The sequence below is a fragment of the Stylophora pistillata genome, chromosome 8, assembly GCF_964205215.1.
Source record: "Stylophora pistillata chromosome 8, jaStyPist1.2, whole genome shotgun sequence".
NCBI classification, from domain to species: Eukaryota; Metazoa; Cnidaria; class Anthozoa; order Scleractinia; family Pocilloporidae; genus Stylophora; species Stylophora pistillata.
In genome coordinates this window covers 13,741,851-13,768,680 of record NC_142526.1, presented here as the reverse complement: position 1 = coordinate 13,768,680, position 26,830 = coordinate 13,741,851, and the positions used below count along the sequence as shown (strand labels likewise).

The 26,830-nt window shown below is 39.3% G+C and overlaps 2 protein-coding genes across 3 annotated transcripts in view; one reads left to right on the top strand and one right to left on the bottom strand.

Annotated features, from left to right (window-relative positions):
- The window catches only part of LOC111343488 (serine/threonine-protein kinase mTOR-like), a 39,500-nt gene extending 25,276 nt beyond the window's left edge, over window positions 1-14,224 (top strand). Inside the window, exons 30-65 of the mRNA XM_088729558.1 lie at window positions 340-452; window positions 1,041-1,233; window positions 1,342-1,404; window positions 1,968-2,117; window positions 2,326-2,468; window positions 2,841-3,000; window positions 3,121-3,254; window positions 3,739-3,817; window positions 3,904-4,043; window positions 4,747-4,847; window positions 4,926-5,041; window positions 5,330-5,407; window positions 5,714-5,821; window positions 6,004-6,261; window positions 6,385-6,506; window positions 6,827-6,944; window positions 7,136-7,264; window positions 7,837-7,934; window positions 8,426-8,522; window positions 8,640-8,738; window positions 9,089-9,211; window positions 9,476-9,658; window positions 10,020-10,154; window positions 10,355-10,529; window positions 10,667-10,802; window positions 10,918-11,065; window positions 11,243-11,365; window positions 11,620-11,702; window positions 11,857-11,929; window positions 12,023-12,097; window positions 12,360-12,495; window positions 12,674-12,733; window positions 13,061-13,135; window positions 13,328-13,408; window positions 13,681-13,786; window positions 13,866-14,224. Of these exons, the coding sequence (XP_088585684.1) occupies window positions 340-452; window positions 1,041-1,233; window positions 1,342-1,404; window positions 1,968-2,117; window positions 2,326-2,468; window positions 2,841-3,000; window positions 3,121-3,254; window positions 3,739-3,817; window positions 3,904-4,043; window positions 4,747-4,847; window positions 4,926-5,041; window positions 5,330-5,407; window positions 5,714-5,821; window positions 6,004-6,261; window positions 6,385-6,506; window positions 6,827-6,944; window positions 7,136-7,264; window positions 7,837-7,934; window positions 8,426-8,522; window positions 8,640-8,738; window positions 9,089-9,211; window positions 9,476-9,658; window positions 10,020-10,154; window positions 10,355-10,529; window positions 10,667-10,802; window positions 10,918-11,065; window positions 11,243-11,365; window positions 11,620-11,702; window positions 11,857-11,929; window positions 12,023-12,097; window positions 12,360-12,495; window positions 12,674-12,733; window positions 13,061-13,135; window positions 13,328-13,408; window positions 13,681-13,786; window positions 13,866-13,881 (4,227 nt within the window). The 3' untranslated portion in view covers window positions 13,882-14,224. The remainder of the gene's footprint in view (window positions 1-339; window positions 453-1,040; window positions 1,234-1,341; window positions 1,405-1,967; window positions 2,118-2,325; window positions 2,469-2,840; window positions 3,001-3,120; window positions 3,255-3,738; window positions 3,818-3,903; window positions 4,044-4,746; window positions 4,848-4,925; window positions 5,042-5,329; window positions 5,408-5,713; window positions 5,822-6,003; window positions 6,262-6,384; window positions 6,507-6,826; window positions 6,945-7,135; window positions 7,265-7,836; window positions 7,935-8,425; window positions 8,523-8,639; window positions 8,739-9,088; window positions 9,212-9,475; window positions 9,659-10,019; window positions 10,155-10,354; window positions 10,530-10,666; window positions 10,803-10,917; window positions 11,066-11,242; window positions 11,366-11,619; window positions 11,703-11,856; window positions 11,930-12,022; window positions 12,098-12,359; window positions 12,496-12,673; window positions 12,734-13,060; window positions 13,136-13,327; window positions 13,409-13,680; window positions 13,787-13,865) is intronic.
- On the bottom strand, window positions 14,219-25,086 carry LOC148725115 (pyroglutamylated RF-amide peptide receptor-like). 2 transcript variants are annotated; one of them, XM_088729560.1, is made up of 6 exons: window positions 23,831-25,086; window positions 23,233-23,288; window positions 23,002-23,123; window positions 17,621-17,891; window positions 16,867-17,121; window positions 14,219-15,110 (listed from the first exon to the last, which is right to left on the bottom strand). In XM_088729560.1, exons 2-6 carry the CDS (start codon window positions 23,239-23,241, stop codon window positions 14,775-14,777), a joined length of 993 nt encoding a protein of 330 aa, XP_088585686.1. In that variant the 5' UTR covers window positions 23,242-23,288; window positions 23,831-25,086; the 3' UTR covers window positions 14,219-14,774. The 2 variants fall into 2 exon arrangements, with proteins under 2 accessions (XP_088585686.1, XP_088585687.1); XM_088729561.1 differs by lacking the exon at window positions 23,831-25,086 and having other exon boundaries at window positions 23,233-23,824.
- Window positions 25,087-26,830: the final 1,744 nt, after the last annotated feature.

Below are 26,830 nucleotides of genomic sequence, written 5' to 3'. Positions count from 1 at the left end.
GGCAGGAGATTAAAGGGAAAAAGGGGGCCGGAGTTCGCGGCAAGGCGCCACTCGTTCCGCATCGGCTTTATGAAATGAGCACTTTAGTCAAGCGTTAATTTCCTGTAGCCGGCGTCGTCGTGTTCAATAGCTGGCGAGATTGTCGAAAAGCCATGGACGAATGCTCAAGGTGGCCGAGTTATCAGGGCAGCGTAAACAATACTTCTCCTATGTTTAATACACTTTGTGAGCGTAGTATTTAATTAAATACCAATGATTTTTACGTAAACCTTGTTCTGTAGGTGTCTCTACGGATTGTGAATGAGTCAGTCATAACCAAGCATTTTTGTTCTCCTGCAGCTATTGAATGCTCTTCAGATGTTTGGTTCCAGTCTGGATGACTATCTCCATCTCCTTGTCCCACCTGTCGTCAAACTGTTTGATTCATCTGACATCCCGCTCGTTGTCAGAAGGTAAGCGCATGAATCGTGTCGACTTTTATATATATATATATATCTTATTAACCAAGCGCGAGGGCCGTACTGGGAGAATATCGGCCCGAGGTCTTGACAGTATGGACCGAGCGCCGATATTCTTCCAGTACGGTCCCGAACAAGCTTGGTTGATAAGAGATTTATTATACGACTGAAGTTCAAAGGGACACAAGTGCGGTATCATTCGGGATTATTCGGGACAGTGCCCGGTCCAATACTGAGAGAATATTGACCGGCAATAGAGCATTTTGATTGGTTGATTTTAGTTATTGGCCCTCTGACTGCCCGAGTCGTATAATAATTCCTTATTATTTTTCGACACTATTTCTCTTGAATGGCATCAAGTATGCGAGGAGGTTAAATTATGGCAGGAGTTTTCACAGTAAATTATGATAGTAACAGTAATGATAAATTTTGTCCAAAATGGGAGCATTGACATTCACGTTCAAAATGAATGATACAATTGAATGGTTGCAGTTACTTGGTTATTGAGCTCTTCAGGTACAGGATATATTTACATTAGACTTATCAATGCTGAATATCAATCAAGCCGTGTTCTCTACACAGATGTGCTTTAGAGACTCTAGATCGTCTCAGTGAATCTCTAGATCTCACTGACTTTGCCTCACGAATCATCCATCCAATAATGAGGACGTTAGACTCATGCCCAGACCTACGCGGTACAGCTATGGATACTCTGTGTTCTTTGGTGTTCCAGTTAGGAAAGCAATATTCTACGTTCATCCCCACGGTTCATAAGGTTTGTTTAGCGGCTTATATCATCGCAAAATTAATTAAATGACCTTTTTCTATGACCAAGTATGTCAGCTCCTCACTGACTTGTATTCTTTGTGTACAAAAATTGAAGGTAATCGTGAGACATCGGATTCAGCATCAACGTTATGACATTCTGATCACTAAAATTGTAAAGGTTAGTATATTGATCTGAAAAATTTCAGGTCTGTTAGTAAAAGTAATCGCTGCTCTCTTCTCTCTTGAAAAGCTCTTTGCGTTGAATTGGAATAAAAATCTACTGTGGTGGTATTGATGACTTGAATATTTACTGTTTTAAGGCCCACCTAAGCTTAGATCAAGAGAATGGACTGTTCTTGTAGTTTATGTGAATTGAATTCTTTTCTGTTTAAAAGCCCATTCTCGTTCGATAAAAGGAATGGTGTGTTGTCACGCTTTGTGTGACCTGGATACTTTCCTTTTTAAAAGCTCCTACCCCATAGATAAGAAGAACGGAATGTTGTCACGCTTTGTGTGTTCATATCCTTTCCTTTTTAAGAGCCCTTTTTTCTGTTTGATTGGGAGAACAAAGTGTTGTTACGGTTTATGATACTCGATTTCTTTCCTTTTTAAGAACCCACTTCTGTTGCGTTGGGAGAACATGATGCTTGATTCCTTTCCCTTGTAAGAGCCCATCTCTGTTGGTTTGGGCGAACAAAGTGTTGTCTTGGTTTATGGTAATTGATTCCTTTCCTTTTTCAGAGCCCATTTCTGTTGGATTGGGAGAACGAAGTGTTGTCTCGCCGGCAAAAGGCTGGTAGAGGAAACTTGGCAGATGACTCCGCCACCAATGCAGCTATTGAAGCTGCAAGCATAAAAAAACTGACATTTAAGGCAGACAGTCTTCAAAGGGTAATATTTACCATTCCTTACTCATTTGAAAGATAAAGCTCTCGAGTGATGTCTCATTTACAGATGAATACTTGGCAACAGAAACGCGGATTGCTCCTTACTTGAGTCCAAGTATACCTGCCACAGTTTGGACTCTGTTGGAAAAATTGCAATCATCTGTTTTGCACAATCTGATATTGCTTGTTTTTTTTGTTTTTTTTTTTCGTAGGCGTGGGGGGCATCAAGGTGCGTGTCAAAGGATGATTGGATGGAATGGTTGAGAAGGCTAAGCGTGGAACTCCTAAAGGAATCGCCTTCACCCGCACTACGGTCATGTTGGGCTACAGCACAGACATACCCTCCTCTTGCAAGGTAAATGTGTCTACAACCGTTGCCACAGACTTACCCTCCTCGTACTTGGTGCAATAACATAGGGTGTTACTAACGCCACAGACTTACCCCACCCTCGCTAGGCAGAGTGACATTATGTATTACCACCTCCACAGACTTGCCCTTCACTTATTAGGCACCTGCAAAGATTTATTTCTTCCGCCAAAGTTGAAGCGTGAAACGATATTATAGTTATTGATCTTGGAAAGTTCCCCCTAAAATTAACCAGGATGAAGTACGGAGGCTGTTCGTCTTGAATTTCTCTTTGTATTATTGCATAGTATTTTTCTCTTGGCACTTATTCCTCAGACATCTAATCTTAATGCACCTTTTACTTATTATTGAACTCCTCAGGGACCTGTTCAATGTTGCTTTCGTATCTTGTTGGTCAGAGCTCCACGAGGAACTTCAGAATGAATTAGTGAAACACTTAGAGATGGCCTTGGGAAGTCAAATCCCAGAAATCACTCAAACCCTGCTTAATCTGGCGGAGTTTATGGAGCACACGGAAAAGGTGCCGGATATTTACCTCATTTCGTACTCTGCTCTGTTACTATACGGATCATGTTGTTTGCCTCTTCCAATATTTCTTCCTCGTGGCTTTATTTACGTTTTTGCAATGTCTTTTTTCTAGGGCGCACTGCCTTTAAACAATGATCTGTTGGGTGAACAGGCCTCGAAATGTCGAGCTTATGCTAAAGCGCTGCATTACAAAGAAGAGGAATTTCACAGAGGACCGACTACTGAGACACTGGAGGCTCTGATCAGGTGACGGCTGAATCATTATTACCAGAACCATTCTTAAATGCGATGACTTATCAACAGAGTCCTGGAATAATTAATACTTAGTTCTTATTAACCGAACGCAGTGAGGTCTGTACCAGCGACGGAGGTCAAGATTCTCCCATACAGACCGACCTAGCTCGGTTAATAAGATGTTTAATTATATGGCTGTGTCTTATAGGCCAATTTTTTATATTCTTTGTACCTTTTTTTTCTAGACCGGTCTAGATGGGAAAATCTAGACCGCTTTCAATATTGATTTCAGCCAATCAAATTCGTGAATTCGGTAGTTCCCAGTCCTTGTGAGACACAGGCATATCGTAATTCAGAATTCATGCCAATGAGCTGAATTATTACTTATTGATAGGCTTATCTCGGGTTACAAAGAGTCTCGGGTTAGTGTAAAGATTAGTATGCTTTGGATTATCAGCTTGTATAAAATGTAACTGGTGGTTCGTCTTTCTGTCAGCATAAACAACAAACTGCAGCAACCACAGGCAGCCCACGGCGTTTTAGTTTATGCAATGAAGAATCACGGAGCAGATGTGGTAAGTAGTTAAAAAGCACCAATTGACTTAGCCAACCCAATGTGCGTCACTTTTCATGTTTACTTGATATGATTGTTCTCTGACAGAAAATCAAGGAGCGCTGGTACGAGAAACTTCATGACTGGGAGCAAGCGTTGGAAGCTTACAACAAGAAACTGATTCAAAATCCTGACGAAATCAACCTCTCCCTGGGACGGATGAGATGTCTGGAAGCGCTAGGCGAATGGTAATTCGTTGCTGGTTACCCTTATTTTATTGGTTTAGTGTTTTTTTTTTTATTGCACTCGAATTTTTAGAGGATTTCAAAGTTAACGCGGAACCACGTCACGTATTATTTGAGTTAAGATACGCACGCCCTCTCTTAATCCCTGACTTAAATTTATATGATAGCAGCTCCCCCCCCTCCCCCCTTGGGCGATAAATAATGACTGGTCGTCCTATTTTATTAGGATAAATCCTGTCGTTCAGACGGTATGACAGAGTGTAAGCTCTTTTGTAAAATAAGAGCAAGAAAGAGGGATATGTTTTTCTTCGTTTCACGAGCGAGGTAGAAGTCCTGATGAGCGATAAAACGACAGACCTTCGGATTCTGCGCTCCGATAAAATATACCTGCACAAAATTAATGTTACTTTGTTTTCACTTCAAACTCAAGAATGACAAGGACAGATGCATTATATGTATAATCCTTGAACATACTCAAATATCAAACATGTTTTAAATACTTTTTTTAAGTTTTCCTCAGACGTTTTTCTTTGACATAAAAAAGCGTTGCGTCAAACAAATAGAAAACTTCACAGCATTAACAGTAGACGGTGTGTGTGTAGTGGGTTGGGTGTGGGTGGTGGGGGATTATCTTGTGTGTGGTGGGGGAGTATCTTGTTATCTTTGTAATTATATCATTACAATTATTCTTGTCGTCATTTTTCAGGGGAGAGCTTCACCAGGTAGCTGTTGAAAAGTGGCCGGTGGTAAGCGATGACATCAGACAACAGATGGCCAGAATGGCGGCCGCGGCAGCCTGGGGACTGGGTAAGGCTGTGATAAATACTCGATAGTGGAGGTATGGAGGTGTGCTGTATCCAAAAACTCAATTTGTTTTCCACATAGGTAACTGGGACAGTATGGAGGAATATACCTGTATGATTCCACGTGAGACTCAAGAAGGAGCTTTCTACAGAGCCGCCCTTGCTCTTCATCAAAACCATTTCCAGCAGGCACAAGGAGTAAGTGGAAGCCCTCTAGAGTTAATTACTTTGTAATGTGTTTTGAGAAATATTTTAATGGGCGCTACCGATTTGTGAGTTTGTAAAAAAAAAGTAACTGTCTTCTTCTTGTCGATCGTTCTCAACATGGCGGTTTATAATCGACAAAAATACTTTTTAATCCTACCTTTTACAATTGACTATGATACTGAAAAAAACCTCAATATAAATTTATTGGTTCTTTGCTAAGCCATTCTTCACAACAAGTTTAAATGTTACATAATTGTCTGATGTTTTTTTCTTTATCAGTGCATTGACGCGGCACGTGATGTGTTGGACACAGAGTTAACAGCCCGAGCTGGCGAAAGCTACAACCGAGCTTATGGGGTATGGTGCTCATATGTATTGTTAGCACTCATACATGAGGACTGCATTTTTTTCTATATCTGACTGCTTATTACGTGTAGACTAATTAGTTGTTTTCGGGCAGTAGACAAAGTTGTTTATAGATGAAGTATGTTTTACAACTCACTTGTAATTTGCATTCGTATTACAGAGTTCATCCTCGTTTTATGAGTTTTTCACTTTTTTAAGCCAATAAGGACTGTGGTTATGTAAGTTGATTTTCACCAGTAAACTAGCTATTTGAAGATGTGGTTGTTTCAAGCCATTTTCGCGTGTTTGTCAATGCAGGCCATGGTGAGTGTACAGATGTTATCAGAACTTGAAGAGATTATCCAGTTTAAGCTAGTCCCGGAGCGCAGAGAAGCCATTAAAAGAACTTGGTGGAACAGACTACAGGTAAGTATATAGTGAAGATATTTTATATCCGGATTATTCGTGGTGCACCTAACGGTGCGGACGGGGGTGTGGAAGATTCTATTCTTACATCCTAGTAATTCAATAAACAGGTGTAACTGATTTATTTGATATGGCGGTCGAAGCAATCACGTTGTTTCTCATCTTTTTTTTTTTCTGAACAGGGTTGTCAGCGAGTCGTAGAAGACTGGCAAAAGATTCTGAAAGTTCGTTCCCTAGTCCTTTCTCCACAGGAGGACATGAAGTCATGGCTAAAGTACTCCAGTTTGTGCCGGAAGAGTGGCCGACTTGCTCTAAGTCACAAGACTCTAGTCATGCTGCTTGGAACAGACCCATCCAAACAGGCTGATCAACCTTTACCAACCACTTATCCTCAAGTCACATTTGCTTACATGAAGCACATGTGGAGAGAAAATAAACAGGTTAGACACTTTCTCGAGAAGCGAAGTTAATAGCATTTGAACTAGTTTCAAGGTAACAGCGTACGCCGTATAGGATAGATATACAAGGCAAATCTGAATAGGAAACCTGTTGTTTTGTTGCAGGATGACGCTTTCAAACATCTTCAGCATTTTGTACAGAACACGCTGCACCAGCAGGCGTTGTCATCACTGTCACCTACTGATGATGGACAGAAGAGGGAGGAGCTACTCAAACTTGTTGCTAGGTAACTGATGCCCCATAATTGTTTCCCGTTTCTATTGAGCAACGTTTAGATCATGAACGTTTGTAATGCAGTAAATAGTTTGAACCCGGAGGTTACATGTGAAAGTGTAGTGTGATCGTCCGGGTGAGTGTAGTCCTGAGAGGGACTGCTGTCGGTGGTGGTGACTGACGTTTCAAGTTGATGATTCAACTTGACTCTGATGATGACTTCTGCACAGGTTGTCGAAACGTCAGTCACCACTCCCCGACAACGGTCCTTCTCAGGACTACACTTATCTGAACGATCACACTACACTTTCACAACGTTTGTAATTTACACAGATGTTACCTGAAGCTTGGTGACTGGCAAACAGCTCTTGAGGGGTACAGCGAGAAATCCATACCTCAGATCCTGCAATATTATGCTGCAGCTACAGAAAATGACAGAAACTGCTACAAGGTACGTTTGGAATTTGTTTGAAGAAATCGATTGGCGACGGCAAATTTCCTGCCAATGCCACACCAGTATCTGGTGTGGCAACACGACAACACGAATCTGGTAGAAACGACATTGAGGTTTTGAGCCCTTATCCAAAAATATAGAGACTTGCTGCACTATTTTTTAGTTTCTAACTCATCTTGTTTCTTTAGGCATGGCACGCGTGGGCTTACATGAATTTTGAAACAGTGTTGTACTACAAAAGTCAACAATCATCAGGAACTGATGGCCCTAATAATGGAAACGCATGTAAAAATCCTCCACCAATGTCCACCTCATCTGTAAGTAAATTCATAAGGTCAATTGAAAAGAAAAGTGGTTTAAAATTTGTGTTAAACACAAAGGCGCGCTATATAAGGAAGTCTTCCCTGGGAAGACCTAGGCTCATATCTCACTCACCGTTGACGTGTGCGGGTGAAATTTAAATGCTGCTAGACGAACAAAAGGAGCTAATGAGATATCTATTGTTTACTTCCACCAGCATGGTGGCATGAGGTAACGTGCGAACCACCAATTCGATCTCAAATTTACCACCACAAATAAAGACAGTTTTCATTGGAGAAAGGAAATACAATTCTCAAAAATTCTTGTATTGTGATGAAGACGTAAAACAATTTTGAGGAATGCGCCCGTTGTTCACTGCTTTGGAGTAGCTGTAGTTCACGCTGACTTGACTCTAAGAGTTCTACATCACACGTCGGTTGACTGACAAATGGTCCAGTGGGACGTAAGGCTCCTTTTATAGCACGCCTTCGTGTTTAAGCTGAGACTCTGCAGATCTTTTTAAAAATAGAGATGTTTGTTTTTCCTTGAGACGTGACATACTGTGCAAATTGTACATTATCTATTCTAGGTAGTCAACCCAGTAATCACATACGCGGTGCCAGCAGTGAACGGGTTCTTTAAGTCAATCGCTCTGTCCAGAGGCAATTCCCTTCAGGATACTCTGAGGTAAGGGTTCTGGTGCTTAGTGTAAGTGAGACAGCGGTCAAACGTCAACGCATGTGCGAATGTTGTAATGACTAGATGGCGACGGTGCTTTCGCGTTGTAAGAATCAAGTTGTCTCGCACGTGTTACAAACAACTGCACAAGAAAAAAAAAGGCACGGTGATTAAAAGGTTTTAAGCTTAAGAGACAGCAGTTGTTTGCTATATTTTCTTTTTTAATTTTTGTGCGGGAAATTGGCGCAACTATTTGACAGTTGCTCGAAGCCTTATTGGGTGTTTCTGATTGAAAACACAGACCTTAAAGTACCATGGTCACATACACTTTACAAATAAATATATTACTTTGACTTTACCCATTTGATTTGTTCGTTCGATGTATGGATGAGTTCAGTTTTCAATAATTAAGTGCGACCAAGCCTTGAAATGCCTGGATACTAGAAGTAGGGAGTGACACTCATCGATATTACGTCTTTTTACGTTTCTTACTTTATCAGATTGTTGACATTGTGGTTTGATTATGGTCACTGGCCAGAGGTTTACGAAGCTCTCGTGGAGGGAATAAAAACAATTCAGATTGACACATGGCTTCAGGTAAGTTTTTAAATCTTAACGCAAGTCAGATGCACTGTTTATGTTTCATTCTGTAATCTTTTAAACTCTGTATTTTTGTCTATTGTTATTTTGTACTCATTTATTCCTTTTTCTTAGGTTATTCCGCAACTGATCGCCAGGATTGATACTCCTCGCCAACTTGTTGGAAGACTTATTCATCAGCTACTCACAGATATTGGAAAACATCATCCACAGGTTAAGTGAGACTCTGCTGTAGTCATTCATTGTAAAGGTCAAAACTCCATGTAGTGTCATCCTTTTTGGTTCATCCTCAAGTTGTTAAATGGTAAACCATTAAATGATCGGTTCGGTAGTTATCAAGGGATTTTTATCATGAAATTGAAAATTACAGGAAAAGAGAAAAACCCATACTCACACATCTAGCTGGCGCACAAATCTCAGAAGAAAATGAGAAGTCGGGCAGATTTAATACAATAGTTACACCCCTCGAGTAAAGAAATAAGTACAAATTATATGTTATCCAAGGTCATGACCTGTCCATAAATGACATATCTAATTAAGTGTTCTGTTATATCTTTGGCCAGGCCCTGATCTATCCACTCACTGTAGCCTCCAAGTCAGCAAGCAGCGCCCGTCACAACGCAGCCAATCAGATTCTAAAGAACATGTGTGAACATAGTCAACAGCTCGTACAACAAGCAGTTATGGTATGTACAGGTCATGTTTGAAAGCAGTTTTAAGTTTGTGCAGTAAGCGGCTATAGTAGTTTGAGAACGTTTCTGGTCACAGTCATAAGTCGGTTAGAGAAACAAGAAGTTATGATAAGTAATTAATACGTGCGAACTCGGCTACTGTTTGTATCCCCTGTGGCAGGTTCAACTTATGCATCAATATACAGTTATAATGAAAAACTTGAATGCCGGGTCGGATCAGATATATTTAGTTTCTTCCTGATCATACAATTATTTTAGGTAAGTGAAGAACTTATTCGAGTGGCCATCTTGTGGCATGAGTTATGGCATGAAGGGCTTGAAGAAGCTTCAAGGCTTTACTTCAGCGAAGGCAATGTAAAAGGAATGTTTTCTGCTTTGGAACCGCTGCATCAGATGATGGAGAGGGGACCACAGACTCTCAAAGAAACTTCGTTTAACCAGGTAACGTATATGATCTAAAGTGGCCTATTAGTTTTTATCTTTGCCAAAGATACTATGCTTGTATTATTTCTCTGTCCATTTATATCTGCCCAGATCATGTTTACTACGTGATCACAATTCAAGCTTGGATGGCTGGGTGGTGGATCCTCTTTCCTTTTTATCCTTTACAGACGCCTTGATAATGGACCCAGTCAATAACTGTAGTTTGGTCGGTCATAAGCGTTTTTATTCGTTCGTTAGGATGTAGGTTCTTTCATTCCTTCGTGTTCTCGCTTGTATTTTAGCCTCGCATATGAAAGCTACCAAACCTTTAGCATTAGATCTTTTCATTTTGGCATGATCCATGGTTAATCTGATCTAGGCTTACGGCCGGGATCTCATGGAAGCTCAGGAGTGGTGTAGGAAGTATCAGCGATCCGGAAATGTAAAAGATCTTACTCAGGCCTGGGATTTGTACTACTTGGTCTTTAGAAGAATCTCCAAGCAACTACCACAGGTACTGTTTAAAATTTTTCCAGTCCAAAGAGTTAATAGACGGAGGAGAAATCAAAGAAACACTTCTAAAATTGCCTTGAAGTTGATTTAGGTTGTTAACTTACATGTAATACCGTTTGTTAATTATTCATAGGAAACCTGCTAAGGAGCTACAATCAAGAGCTCTTTCAAATCAATAATGCGTTGTTTTTCTTCATTCAGTTAACCTCTCTAGAGCTACAGTACGTGTCTCCCAAACTATTGATGTGCCGGGACCTGGAGCTGGCTGTACCGGGAACCTACGAACCTCACAAACCTGTGATACACATCAGACATGTTCATGCCTCCCTGAACGTCATTACGTCCAAACAGAGGCCAAGAAAGCTGTTTATTACAGGTAAATGTCCTGTATTTAAACAAAGATATTTAAGAATAGCATTTTTTAGGTGACATCTGATAAACTTGTGGTTTATATTACTATGCCCTTTCTGTCTATGGATTGATCTTGCTTTCTTGCTCATCTTTGTTCTGTAGGGAGTAATGGCTCCGAGTTCATGTTTTTGCTGAAAGGTCACGAAGATCTTCGGCAGGACGAAAGGGTAATGCAGCTGTTTGGTTTGGTGAACACTCTGTTGGCTGGTGATCAAGAAACTTCCAAGAGACATTTGGGGTAAAACGTGCTCGGTTATTTGTCTTTTCAGTTCACGGTGAAACTGAATAGCTTTCTTTACATTTACTATGCAAAGTAACACCTCCGTGAAGCTCGTTTTCACTTTTATTTCTAGAATTGTGCGTTATGCAGTCATTCCACTGTCAACAAACTCTGGTCTGATTGGTTGGGTGCCTCACAGTGACACTCTGCACGCCCTCATCCGGGACTATCGGGAAAAGAAAAAGATTCTCCTTAACATAGAACACCGCATCATGTTAAGAGTAAGTCTATCTGATAAGGGTATAGCAATTTGTATAACTCTCCACCAATAAAACGTCAAGCAATTGAACTATCTTGTTACTTGAGGAATTGTAATATCTTCGCCACCCATTGAAAGTCACGCATAAACCGAGTTTCACGCACTCAATTAAATGTCTTTTTGTCTCTTTTCCAATCAGATGGCGCCTGATTATGACCATTTGACTCTAATGCAAAAAGTGGAGGTGTTTGAGCATGCGTTGTCCAACACTAATGGCGATGACTTGGCCAAGCTATTGTGGCTGAAAAGTCCCAGCTCGGAGGTAAAGAAATCATACAAGGCATTCACTGTTGGTGTATCATCTCTTAAATGAAAACTCTTGTTTTGTGTAAATGAGATGAAAATTGTATATACGATTACAAATCAAACTTGAAAATTGTATGTACGATCAGAAATCAAACTTTTTTTTCCTCACATGATTTTGAACCAAATTTGCAGGCTTAACGGTAAACTCTGACAGGGTGTTGTTTACAGCTGTTTTACATATTTCTCTCTCCATTGTTCCACGTATTCCAGGTATGGTTTGATCGACGGACGAACTACACTCGATCTCTTGCTGTTATGTCCATGGTGGGATATGTGCTGGGTCTAGGAGACAGGTTAGATAAGTTCTAACTTACTTACATTTTTACTTTGAAGTAACAGTGAATGGTGTGATTTTGCAGCACACGTTCACTGAGGCAATATCATCACAGATACAATCTTGATCAAATTAAACTAGACATGTTCACTGATGTGTTGTGCATGTCCCAGGCATCCGTCAAATTTGATGCTGAACCGCTTGAATGGAAAGATTGCCCACATCGATTTTGGTGATTGCTTTGAGGTATGTTGCACCTGCATTTTTATTTATGTTTGTTTGTTTGTTTGTTCCCGCGCCAGGGCATTGTAAAACTTTGCTCTTCCTTTTTTCTTCTAGGTTGCTATGACAAGAGAAAAGTTTCCCGAGAAAATCCCGTTTAGACTGACGAGAATGTTGACGAATGCAATGGAGGTATGAATCGTCATGATGATAATAATTGTAATCATGATTATAATAATTATAATCTTTACCGTTAGAGGCTAGATGCATGCTTTGAGCTTTTTGTCGCTAACTCAGGTTGAAAGAGTGACGATTTTAAGGTTGAATTGACTTAGTTACTCGAAAAACGAAAAATGAAAATTGGAATCATGTCTTAAGGGTTATGGCTGATTGGAAAGTACCATGCGCGGCTCTTGTCTGTAGGTTGATAGTATCGATCTGTTTTGTTGTTTAGGTGACTGGTATTGATGGAAACTACCGAATGACGTGTGAAAGTGTCATGCGAGTTTTACGGGCTCACAAAGACAGTGTCATGGCCGTGTTGGAAGCTTTTGTTTACGATCCTCTACTGAATTGGAGGCTTATGGATTGTAAGTTGCATGCAGATTATAAACTCTTGAGATTTCAATCGACTTGCCTGGAAGATTTAATAAACAAAATTGAAGACATAATGTCACAGACAAATTTGTGTTAGTCACGCAAGTCTGTTAATATTATTTAAACGTAAACATATTACTTACCTCACTTTGTTAAATGTTCCTTTAACAGCTACGCCAAAGATCAAACGCTCAAAGGGCAGATCTGACACGATGTCTGAGGGAGGGGAGGGTAAGTTGTTATTGCGCAGAGAGACAATTTTTTTAAAATAAGATTTTAAATATTTTGTCATGATTATAGGTATGTAATTTTAAGTGGATCGCTTGTCGGGGTCATCGCCAGAATGAGATCTCAAATACATAGTCAGAACGTTGTGGTCACTAGGAACAAAGTTGTTTGATACCAATTTTACAAAAACTATATTTTTTTTCTATTTGCGACAGGTATTATCTAAAATATTATACCATTGGAGAGACGCTCACCTCTCCATTTGCTTGTTTCTTTCGATAAAACGTTAAGCTTTTGTTGTTTGTTTTTTGTTTATTTCTATTTGACCAGATGTTTTAGAAGGCGTGGAGGTGAATCCTGAACGTCCCACTAAGAAGCAGTCGACAGAACATATGCCATCTTACGGTATAAATGCAACTGAAATTAGTTTTATCCTGAAATGACATTCATTCATTTTTTTTTTTTTTCAGTTCCATTTAAATAGTATTGTATTCATTTTGCACTATATTTGTCTGATCTAACCAGTAATTTTTACATATTTTCAAATCTGGGTGGTCTTTAAATGAAGGGCGTTCGCTAATTTTGCTCTTTTTACAGAAGATGAAAGCGGCCCTAAACCAGAGGCACTTAACAAGAAAGCTGTCGCCATTGTTAACCGTGTGAGAGATAAATTAACAGGTACTCTGTCACCTTCTTGTCACTTGCTTCCAAAGTCCACTGATGGCTCAAATTAGACAAACCATCAGCAATTACAGTTCCCAATAGTCACGACGAAAAGAAAATGAAAATTAACGCTTTCATGTTTTATGAATAAATGGGGTAAGTTTCTAAAGAAACTGGAAACTCATTGAAAATCAAACCACAACTCTTGCGTTGTACTGCATTGAAATATAGTGCCTTACAATTGCAACCGATGGAGAGATGTTTGCCACTGTTTATTTGTTTTGTAGGAAGCGACTTCACCAGTCATAACAACCTCGATGTTCCCACCCAAGTTGATCTTTTAATCAAGCAAGCCACGTCTCACGAGAACCTCTGCCAGTGCTACATAGGATGGTAAGAATTTAAAGCTGTTTTGTGTTTCTTTACGTTAAAGTAAATCGTTTTTAAAGGTTTCCCACATTTTGTTTCGCAGGTGTCCATTCTGGTAAACGAAAAATTACAAATTTACAAGAGATGACCTGGATTCTCAAACTCATCACAAGGCGGAAGTGATGGCAGTTTCAAAGTGGAGCAACTGAACTTGGCTGACTAAACGGACACCCATTATCAAAATAATTCTTTGCCTTTGTTATTTGTGTTGCAGATTACTGTCTTATGCAACAGGCATGAAGGCAGCTGAAACCTACTCTATAAGCATATACTAGAACAGTCGGCTGAAACTAACATGCGTTGCTCGTATAGCCGATTTAATTTTCTGTAAATTGTACCACAAAAAATTGGTTTTTTTTTATTTGTAAAATATAGAGAAAGGTTTAAAAAACTGCAAACTTGTATCTGACTTTAATGTATTTTAAGTGACCCTATTCAGTGCCGACTACGTTAGAAGCTTTTAAGTTTCAACGTTTCCAACTCACAACAAATAGTTTACCAGTGTAATCACAAGAACTAAAGATAGCACTAATGTATAAAAACACATTCGAGGCAAAGTTTGCTGTCGTTGATTCAAAACTTACGTAGATCGTTTTCAAAACTAACGACTCAGCTGTAAAATGGCTGCGTGTAGTTTGGAGTAAAATCTTTTTCAGACCCTAAGACATAAGGGAACTTCTCCAGCTTATTCGGTACAAAACTGCCGTTGACGTTGACACTGGCTGCCGGTTGGCTGCCGGTCAGTTTGTGCCGAAAATAAGGTTATTTGTCACCGTGTTTTAATGTGACATCTGCAGTATTTTACGCAGGCCTTAACGCCAGCGCCCTCGTTAGCTCTAAAACTCTAAGTTAATCTCGACAAAGCACGCTCCACCTTTCCTTGTGGATGCATCTGGCGAACTGTTACCTGTACCAATCGTCTATTGTTTTCCATCGGACCTATAACATTATGTTATTGAACATTTATTGTGTCAGTCACGGGGAAGGTGTTGTTTTGGAGCTCTGTGCCATGACTGCTTGAGGCATGTACCCCCAATATGCGGCGAGTACGGCAGAAGATTTTGATCTTCTGCCTAAAACGCTCATTCAGCAGGGCATAAACAAATGGGTTGATAGCAGAGTTCAACATGAACAAGGTGTCAGAAATAACGTAGGAGGGTGAGCCAAATAAGAGGATGTCAAGGTAGCTTAGGATGTAAATCAGCAATCCTGTGATCCAGCAAGCTCCAAATATGGCACTGACAGTGATCACACTCAATGTGACTCGCTTCCTCACTTTCAAGACTCCCTAGGGAAAAAAACAAACAAACAAACCGCAAGTGAGGTATTGTGTACCAGAACACGAGCGAAATGGGGAAAAAAATAACCAGTTCGTGCACAGCTCGAGTCCAACTCTTGGCTATACATCTCATAAAGCAATATATCAAAAACGAGGACGAGTGTTTCATCAGGGGTTCTAAACACCGAGAAACAAATAATTGCATGAGGCTGTAGGTCGAGTGCTTTCATTGTTTCGAGGTGTTTGGAGCCCCTGGTGAAACACTAAGCACGAGTTTTTTAAATGACTTCTCAAACGAAACGATAAAAACGTATACAGTCATAAATTTTTTCTATTGCCCTCCCCAAATGAGAGAAGAATAATTTTTGCAGCGGTGCAATTTTGCCATTTTCCGAAGCATTACGTTAAACATGCATGCATGATTAATTATATTGGTCTAGTTGGTGTGCGACCACGAGTGAAGATGATGCGGTAAGGTTTAGGGAGCCGAAAACGGTTTACGAAGAACGCAAGTTAGTCGAAAAAGTTATTCCCTCGTATACCAAATGTAAGTAACAAATGGGCGGAAACAATTTCTGGTGAATGGTAAATTTCTCGGTCGGTTATAGCTCCCGTTTTGGATCCAGCAGCGTTTTTCAAAGACTACGGTTAGCTCAAGGTCGCACAGCTTTCTACCAGCATTGAAGAATTGGATGCAGCAAGCTTGAATTACGACAGGCAACCCAAGCTCACTACTAGAAAAGCGGACGTGACTCTTACCGTGTTGCGCAACGTTTTATATTTATAAAGGTTTTGTTAGGGATGTTATCGGTTTGCTTTGAAAGAGAGAAAAAATGTCTTGTTTTGAAATAAAATGGACTTACTTATTGCCTTGTTGTTTTCTTTGTTGATTTCTAGCGTCTCAGGCCATTTTGAAGCATTTTCGGCGAGTTAGCGCTATGTTGGTGTTCAACTGCGGTCTTTCTTTTAGCAGTTGAACACCAACATAGCGCTAACTCGCCGAAAACGCTTCAAAATGGCCTGAGACGCTAGAAATCAACAAAGAAAACAACAAGGCAATAAGTAAGTCCATTTTATTTCAAAACAAGACATTTTTTCTCTCTTTCAAAGCAAACCGATAACATCCCTAACAAAACCTTTATAAATATAAAACGTTGCGCAACACGGTGAGGGTCACGTCCGCTTTTCTAGCAGTGAGCTTGGGCTGCCTGTGGAATTACTGGCTTCGCAAGTTTTTGATGAAGGTAGCCAAGAAGTTGTGGGAGATATATCCACCGAAGACCGCATATGAAATTATATCCAGGTCATTTTTGGAATACTTTTGTTTATGATGTATTAATTATTGAAAAGTGTTTGATCTGAGATAAGAACCATGTTTCAATTCAGATCAAAACCCTTTAGATTTTCATCTGAGTTTTCATCGGGTATCAAAGTTCATGCATGTGACCCAAATATGTCCATTTATTGGTTGTTGCCCGCATGAATCATTAATGATTGACCTGATACGAACAAAATCGTGGCACACATGGCTAACTGAGTTTGTCACTTATATTCTTATCGCATTTTGATGTCTTCTTTGACTTACTACAATACAGACCAATGGCAAAACGGAATCTCTTTGTTTTAAATAATGAAAATGCAAAGTACTGTTGTTGTTGACGGCACCTATGCATCTATCCTCCAATAAATAAGCTAGAACCAATGAAATAAGTGTACAATTCAACGTATCATACAAAAAGAAAGCGAACGTCTCGTTGACTCCTACCTTTTGTTGGCGAGTGACTTCATTTTCCTCATTTCGTTTGAACCACAACATGTAAACGACTTTTGAATACAAAACGGTCATTATTGCCAGAGGAATAACAGCCGACAGTACAAGCCATACCGAGTCGTATGCTGCGCCAATCCACTTTGCAGGCCAATTCCACTTGCAGTCGTTGATTGATGCATCAAATCTTGTTGCAAGGAAAAGTGGTATGTTTAAAGCCACTGAGAAGATCCAACATCCAGAAACGATTGCCTTAAAAGCAAATGAAGCGTATATTTTGATCGATAAAATAGGAATGATATACAGTAGCAGTAACACCTTTCGCCCGTCCTCATCCCAACTAAACTAACCAGCAAGCAAAAAAAATTGAGCCAATCATTGCAAAAAGTTATGCAGAATGCGGTTAAGGGTTTTCTCCAGCTCAGTACAATCTCTCAAATTTTCTTACAACCTTTCATATCTTGGAGCTTTCACCTAATTCCCAACGAAATCTGAAAGTAAATAAAGAAGGTACAAGATAATCAGTTTCGCAAGACTACGAGCCGTACCTCTGTTTTGGCGAAGTCCGTCGCGCAATTTAAAAAATCGGTGAAAAGAAAATTTTTGTGCGCGGCGGGGAGCTCTGGGAGTGAGGCACACGAAAGGAAGCTCCTCATTCCCAGAGCTCCTCGCGCCAACTTCAATCCAATTATAATCGCCGGAAAGGAGGGACTACTCATAGTCTACATTTCAACAAATTAAAATTCCACACCTTAAGTTTTTCTTTAGTTAGTTTTCCATTAATACCATTAGCACTTGTAACGGTACAGTAGCGCTCAACTGCGATGGCAGTCAGGGTCACAGATGATGAAGCTGCACCGATCCATGCCACGTTACCAGCTGTTATTACCAGGCACAACACCAAGCCGGTAGCTCCTTTTGGATGAGTGAAGGTGTTTTCCAAGATATGATTTGGTGCTAAGAAGGTGGCGAACATAATGTCTGATACAGCCAAGTTCACAAGCAGGTAATTGAAGGGAGTCCTATGAATTAAATCTTAGTAACCATTGTGACTGATGACGGATCAAATGCATGAGAGTACATACTGTGCATTGACCGAACTTGTTTGGTTAAGACAATCAGGGGTTTTTTTACCATCCGTTTGACACCAATGTTTTTTTCCAGGGATCTTTTTATCCCTTATACCTTACAAAGACGCACTCTATTGGCTTCTTTTGTTTTATAACTCACGGACGTACGAGATGAACGCTGAAGTGTGTACGGATCTCTTATAAAACTTAAATCCGATGAAATAATTAATCAGGGGTAGTTTTGACTCTATATACATCCTGATGCACTTAATTAAGGTGTTTCTATAGTCGTTATTTGCATTAGCGGCAATCACTGATGCGTGTAAAGAGAAGAAAAAGATCAAAAACAAGAAATGCAGCATTTTTTTATTTCCGCCATCTCGTAAGGCAAGCAATAACTTCGGAAGGAACAATGCTTTTTCCAAGCTTCTTTCAATGCAACAAGCAAGTAAATGAAATCGAGATTTTTAGGTTTATCATAAATTTTTTCAATTCAATTAAATTCCGCCTGATCAACCTGGACAGTTCTTGCAAAACCGAAAATACAAATAAAAGTCATTTGTTTATACTAAAATTGTGGGTATCGTCGAAGGCGCGCTATGATTGGCTACTCAAACTCCGAATATACATGCGTTATTGACAAAGCGTGGAGTCAATATGGTCTGATATGGACCGTTTTCTTTTTTTCGTTTTCTTTGGCGTTTTTGAGAATGACTTGAATATTTCGAAAGCCGGGAAAGAGAGCCCGCTGTCTTCGTGGCACGATAAACCCACAACAGTTGTTTATGATTCCTTTGTTTTGGCTGTTCTTTGCCGCTTTTTGCGACTCCATCGCCGACATTGCCCAAAAATTACAAACCTTGTAAATCCTCTCAACTCAATGTTTTTCTTGCATGGGATCTAAGCGGGCAATCCCGTGCGGGCAAGATGGGCCCATCCTTCCCGCTCAGGAAGCCAATCAGAACAAAGAATTCGCTTCATATAACCCACAGGCGCCGCCAGAGATATATTTATTCACCTCTGAGCAGTGCGCCGTGGATTTGCGCCCGAAATATTGTAATCGTTACAGGAATAAATGAGTTACTGAAATCATCTTTTTGTGCTGTATAATACCACTTTTTTAGTACATACTAAAAAAATTATTATTATTAATATTATTATTATTAATATTATTATTATTATTATTATTATTATTATTATTGTTATTATTATCAGTTATAATCATTATAATTTCCAGGAATGACAGAAATCCTTGGGTGTGCTTGTTCCCCAAACATCTACATCAAATTTGTTACGAAGAGCGACAAGTGTTAAAACAAGGTTCGACACCTTTTTTATAACAAAGTGCGACAGATTTTTTATTACGAGGTGCGGCAAGTATTGCAAAATGCGACAATTTCATTACAAACTGCGATAGAATAACGACACTTCAAATCGCACCTTACTGAATAGGAAATGGTAAAGAAATTAGCCTTGTGTCCGTTTCTTTCAAAACACAACTGATTGCGAATTTTTTCAAGTTTATATCATAAACAGTAATTAAACGACCGAAACTACGCAGTGAAGTCCTGAGAAAGCGAAAAAAGGCGAAGTGGGCGTTTAGAACCGGAAGAAAAGTACGTCGAAGTCGTCTACGCATAAGACAAACCAATTGAGAAGAAAGAAGCCGCCAGTGTTTTACCTCTAAATCAGTCTTGTAGGACAGACACTGAACTTAGTATATCGCTTTTGTTCACTTATCTTAGTATCGCGATCTTCTTATAGTTTTCGTGGTATTGCCGTCTCATTTTTGCGGCCTGCGATTGGTTCTAATTTTGAAATTGACGTCGTTGCACCAAAGTGGGTGACGTACAGAAACAAATTACCGCCGCATTCAAATGATTGTACAAATATTTCATTTCAAGTTCAACAGCATTTATTGAAAATTCGACTTTAAAAGTCATAAACATTGTAATAATGTGACAAAGTCACTTGCCAGTTGGAAAATGAATGGCAATCTGGCAAGAATTCAAAGTGTTATTATATTCTGCTCATTTTCTGTACTTTTCCGCCCACTATTTTCGCTCGAGGCGGATGTTTCGGTTTTCGTATCGACCTCTAGTACATCGATGTCCTTAAATAACTCTAAAAACAGTCCCACAAATATCAAAATTTGGTATTTCATCACCAAATGGCTCTTCGGACTCCATTCCGGTGTAATTTTTAACACTTTTCGGTTTCAATCAACTCATTCTATGGTAACAAAGACTATAAACTTGCGGGGAATTTCAAATTACCCGCGACAAAGTTATTTGCGTGCGAAATTAGTGTTACCATGGATACGTTTCGCAGGTAGAAAGAATTGATACTTCGATCAGGCGTGGGTTGATTATTTTACAGTTTTATTTATCCTTATAAATGATGGATCGCGATACAAAACTAATTGCAATTTTGAGACGGTAATACCACATTATATTGACGGCTAGTTGGGAGAAAATATATTCCGTATTGGGCGGAGTCGCTTCGCGACTCCGCCCTACACGGAATATATTTTCTCCCAACTAGCCGTCAATATATCTATATATATATATATATATATATATATATCTTATTAGACGATTTTGAAGCAGTATCGCTGAGTATTTTTATGAGTTGTGCTGTATTTTGACGAGCCCGTAAGGCGAGTCAAAATACAAATAACGAGTAAAAATACTCAGCGATACTGCACAAAAAAAACGTCTAATAAGTTATTTATTGGATACGATGAATATATGAAGTTCATATATTTTGAACTGCGGTTATAGATACGTATGATGCACGATCCTCGCAGTAGAGAGCGCTATTTATGCAATATAGCGAAGATCAGGCCTGTACGGGATTCGAACCACTGAGGTTGTTTGCTCAATTGGTAGAGCGCTGCACTAGTATCGCAGAGGTCAGTGGTTCGAATCCCGTACAGGCCTGATTTTTTTCAGGTCTGATTTTCGCTATTGCATAAATAGCGCTCTCTACTGCGAGGATCGTGAATCATACGTATCTATAACCGCACTTCAAAATATATGAACTTCATATATTCATCGTATCCGATTTATCATCACGGGTTTATTACGAATCGACTTAACGGCCTGCTCCCAGTTGGCTTGTTAGCTCAATTGGTAGCGCGCTGCACTAGTATCGCAGAGGTCAGTGGTTCGAATCCCGTACAGGCCGGATTTTTTTCAGGTCTGATTTTCGCTATTGCATAAATAGCGCTCTCTACTGCGAGGACCGTGCATCATACGTAAGTTATTTATTATCCAACATGCCAAACTATTATTTCAGTGCGGGCGAATTTTGCGGATATTTATTTACGGGGAGTGCGTGACAGAAGTGTGCGAAGCGGAACGGAATTGGCGCGTTGTTGTGTTGCTGTTTCTGTTTTCTTCATTAAATGAAGAAATTTTCTGGTCGCCAAGCTGTTTTTCTTCGTTCGATTTATCTGATAAACTTGGATGTATATTTGCCAGCCATTCTGACTCTTCGTCGTCGGAAATATGGTTCAAATTGTCCGCCATTTTTTTTTCGTAACTACAATTGAATTCTGCGCTTGCGCGATGAGAGAAAACCTGTTTAACCGGTAATTTAGAGTACAAATATTTGTACTCGTCTATGGCGTTATTTGTACTCTTCGAAATGTAGTTGGATAATAAAATGTGGTATTGCCGTCTCAAAATCGCAAGTAGTTTATAATATCGTTAGTGCGACTGAAGCGTGCAAGTAGGACGAAGACTAGAACTAAAGCAGCATGATTTTAAACTCTTCGCCTCCTCAAACAAAAAAAGTCTATTTCCTCAAAAGCTGAGTCAATAAATCATATCTAATATAATATTCACACAATTCTTCGTTGTCAGTTGAAAATTCGACTCTATCTACCATCGTGTGCTCTGTCGCACTTCGCAATAATCGTTTCACTTTGTAACACCTGTGACATTGTCGCGCTTTGTAATAAAATAGATGTCGCAGTTTGCGCTAACAGACCGTCCACGATTATTAAAAAGTGCGACAGAACATGTCTCATGGTGGAATAATTTGGCAAGTTAGTTTATTGAAATGGTAATTGTAATGTTTCCTGCTTTGTTTTTGCTCCAACGAAATTCAAATCGTCATTGACTTCTCGTTTCGGGTTTCGTCAGAAACACCAACCAAATTCACTCTTCTTTTCTGTCTTACATTCCGCGGGTTTTTAAAATTAACATTTTGGTTGTCGATACCAGGCTTGAACTAAAAAAGCTTTTCAGATTATTCATAATCCAAGTATTACTGTTGTCATTAAGAAATCGTTTCACCTTGACTGCATTCCTTATGATTTTGATGAGGTTTTTGCTGTGCCTAACTTTTTGTCTTCACTATTACGGAATTCTCAGAGTAGGGAATACGCAGGAGTAGCCTTTTTGTAGCCTTCAACGTAAGGTTGTTGTGCAATCAATGGCAAAAGTATATTGTGTTCATCCACTTTGAAGAGATATAATTGAGGATATTTATATTTTGCTGACATAAATCGCCAAGGGGAATTTCTGTCGGAACGATGTACGGTGACGGGAACACAGCCCTCGATTAACAACATTACCGACTGGCAAGGATATTTCGCTTGAACGATATCTTGGCGATCGAGAATCAGCGAATATCGCAGAAAAGCTCGGATACCTCGTCAAATGATTGCTTTTTCACGCACGGTGTCTCTTAAAATCTGCGATATATTGCCGACACATCTGATCAGATCTGCGATATAGCGGAGGAACAAAGCTCGATATACGACGATTTTCGTTTTCTTTACATTTAAACAGTTCGATCACACTTTCCAAGAATTTATGAAATAAAGAAACCGATTCGAACATATCTTTTCTTGTGGGATAAGGCGAGAACTTTTGCCTGGAAAGATTTCTCGCTTGATTTTTTGTGTTCTCATGTACTCTGTAGCCAATGGGAATCATACAAAATTGCCTTCAGTTATTTTTGCGCGCATAGCCAGCCTTTAAACAACAAAACAAATTAGCCATTCTTGGCTGTTTTATCTTGTCATGATCAGACCTCATCTTCAACTCACCTCATATCTTTATTTTGCTTTATAACCAAACAAACCAGACAGTTTCCAGTGATGTCTGCGATGATTAGTAGGGCTAATATGGTTGTCACGGCAACGTCAGTTGACTCAGGCATTATAAGAGGCTTTAAAAAAATAACAAGGTATGTGTTGCCTTTAGCTGAATAACCAACCACATTATTTTGCTCAAAATTTTATTTTTTTAATAACATACCCTGACCCAATTCAATTTACCTGATTCATCTGTAAAAACGTCTATGGCACTTGGTCCTTTTTGCCTGAACAGAGACCTGTGAAGTATTCAACTGAAACTATTTTTTCAGTCTTCAATTATTCAGGAATGCATCCTTTTCGCTTCTAAATCCCTCATTGTGAAACAAGTGCTAGTTTGTTACGTCCCAGTTTGATATATCTTTTGTAATTCATGTTTTTAGATGACTTACACTAATTGGCTAATTAAAAGATCGCCATGACGAGCAGCGTAATTTAAAGGTCGGAAGATAATTGTTTTTCAAACGAAAAAGTATTTCTGATGTGTTAAGATTGGAATTGTCAGTTTTCGTGCCGTTCAGTTGAATTAAGTCCGAGCTCCTGCAATGTGATAATGGTCAGTAAAGTGACCGTCTGTTTTTTACAAAAAAGCCGCATAGAACAGGAAATTCAATGCAAACTTGTATTTCAGCTCATTTTGTTGCTTTGTAACAAAGAGAAGACAAACCGTAGTACCTTATTGTGAAATATTAACAGACTTGCTGCCTGTGTTAGTTGCTATCACACAAGGCTTAAAATTGCATGGATAGAAAATAGCGGAGGAATTCACAACTGTCCTTACCTCCTTAGCTGTGAAACTTCAATTATTCTCTTAATGTAAACCTTGTGTAGAGGTGACCGAAAACTACAACGATGGCGCCTAAAATGACATACAGAGCTCCTTCGGGTACATCAATAAATGTAGCGCAAGAACACCTACACAATGACAAATCGTTGACAGTCTGCTGATCTGAAAAAACCGTGAAAATTATTAGTGCTCAGCTTCAAGAATTGTCTTCCTCAGCTTCAAGAATTGCCTTGTTTTTTCGGTCACTTTCTCAATCAACGCAAAATCAAATTGAACATCGACAGAGTCTCCTCTCCACATCAATTTGAACAGCCACACAGCTGAGCTTATCTTTGAAATGTTTGATCTAATAAAGAGTGTGGTTGTCAGTAAAATTGGAAAATTTTGCGAGTTCCGGAAATTGCCTCTGTAATGGAAAACTTGTCAAGCTACAGAAAATACTATGTACTTGGATAATTGATGTCTGAAGTCAAAGGAAGTGCTCAAAATATGATGCGAAATAATTTTAAGTTAAACGGATAATCCAAGCCTGCTGTTTTTGTATTTCCAAATTAGTTCTCGATAGATTTTGAGTCTTGCCACCAATACTGCAGGCAATCTGGCATGTCGGTTGTTTACAAATTTTTTTTAAAGTACCTGAACTTTTCAAAGCTCCTAAAGGAAAGCTAGGTGGGGTTTTTAAACATGATGTGACCTTAGTCTGGAACTAAACGGCAGCGTTTGAATAGCTCATGGATGTGAGCACCTGCTTTTTGAATCGAAATAATTATTTAAAAGCTTCATTCTTTTCGCTTCTAAACCTCCCCAGTGAAACAGCTCCCAGTTTAATTAGTCGTAGTTTGATCTATCCCTTGTGTTTCATGTTGTGAAAACCTAAAATTAATTGGCTAAAAAATCGTTATAAAGGGCTGCGTCAATTTACAGCCTAGGTCTGAACTCGGCCCCTCTCGAGCGAAAAAGTATTACTGATGTCCTTTGATTGAAGTCTAGATGTATTGAGGTGGCTACCAGTTTGATTCTTTGCACGAATTCTAAAAGAGAGCCCTTGATATCAAAACATTTTTTTCAATAAGATGTGTAAAGGGAAATTTTAAAGTTGTTGTCTCAAGTGTTCGTTTCCCTCCGAATGATTTTACGAAGCATATCAAGTAGGAAATTTTTTCTATCATCTATAAGTACTAACTAATTTTCACTGGCAAAAATAGTACCTGGGGTATGAAGCATCAAAATTATTCGCACAATTTCGACTTCTTGCAAATCGAACGAAGCATGCTGTTTCATATATGCAAATAACTAACCAAATGCACTATTTTAATTCATGTCACGTTTTCTACTTGCCTTCATTTATCTCGGCTTGTAATTTCAACCAGCTGGTAGCTTGCCCCGAAAATATAGCTAGAAATTGATCTCAGCCTCTTTAAACAATACATCATGAACCTTACAGCTTTCATGACAGGACGGAAAATGCGTGCACTGTAAGTACCTCCGTTGAGCCTTAGAAAAGTCTTCTTAGGCTATGTATTGGACAACGGGAGGTACTTACAGTGCACGCATTTTCCGTCCTGTCCTTTAATTCAGAAACAGAAAAGTCAGTAAGTTTGAGGCTCTTTAGTTTGCCGCTCAGCAATTTAGGAGGCTCGAAAGGGTTTTCCACAATTAACAGCAAGTGCCAATCAGTAAAAGATATCATGACTGTCAAACTTGTCATCAGGATAATGACTTTACATATGCATAACACTATGTTAGGGAAATCTTTTAAGGGGGTTCGTCAGGCATCATCTGTTGCCATGGCAACAGTACAGTAGCGCTAAAAGACCTTCTAATACACAATTTTTGAAAGATATCTAAAAAACTAAGTCGGTAACGTAGTTTGTTCTTTTTTCAAAGCCATCTAGAAAGAGGCGACGGAGTGAAACAGACGAGAGTCACTCACCAGCAGTAGTAGCAGTAGGTTGCTCTTTAAACCAGGTCTCGCTTCAAAGACTTTTTTACTGTTGGACCTTTAACATGCTTTGAAACGCCACTGAGAAGACTAACATTAGATCATTTTAACCTTAAGTCCTACCTTTTGTTGAAAGGCGAGTTCTTTCCCTCGTTTCGTTTGAACCACAACATGTAAACAACTTTTTGAGGCTTACTGTATTTTGCGAAACGAAACGAAACGAAACGAAACGAAACGAGTAAACCCGTACTGTATTTTGCGAAACCAGCTCTTCGAAGATTCTAGCGATATATAACTTATTTCTTCCGATTCGTAAACACAATTCGTAGATACAACTCGATGCAGTGATGATTTATAAATAAAGACTTTGAGCCAAAAGGTCATAAGTGCGCCGTTTCGCAAATTACAGATATGCAAATCTGTAATTTGCGAAACGAGCTCTTTAAAGACTCTAATGATATGTAACTTATTTCTTCCGATTCTATAACACTTTTCGTAGATACAACTCGATGCAGTGATGATTTTTTAATAAAGAGTTTGAGCAAAAAGGTCAGAAGTGCGCCGTTTCGCAAATTACAGATATGTAAATCTGTAATTTGCGAAACGAGCTCTTTGAAGACTCTAATAATATGTAACTATTTCTTCCGATTCTATAACACTTTTCGTAGATACAACTCGATGCAGTGATGATTTTTTAATAAAGAGCTCGAGCCAAAAGGTCAGAAGTGCGCCGTTTCGCAAATTACAGATATGTAAATCTGTAATTTGCGAAACGAGCTCTTTGAAGACTCTAATGATATGTAACTTATTTCTTCCGATTCTACAACACTTTTCGTAGATACAACTCGATGCAGTGATGATTTTTTAATAAAGAGCTCGAGCCAAAAGGTCAGAAGTGCGCCGTTTCGCAAATTACAGATATGTAAATCTGTAATTTGCGAAACGAGCTCTTTGAAGACTCTAATGATATGTAACTTATTTCTTCCGATTCTACAACACTTTTCGTAGATACAACTCGATGCAGTGATGATTTTTTAATAAAGAGCTCGAGC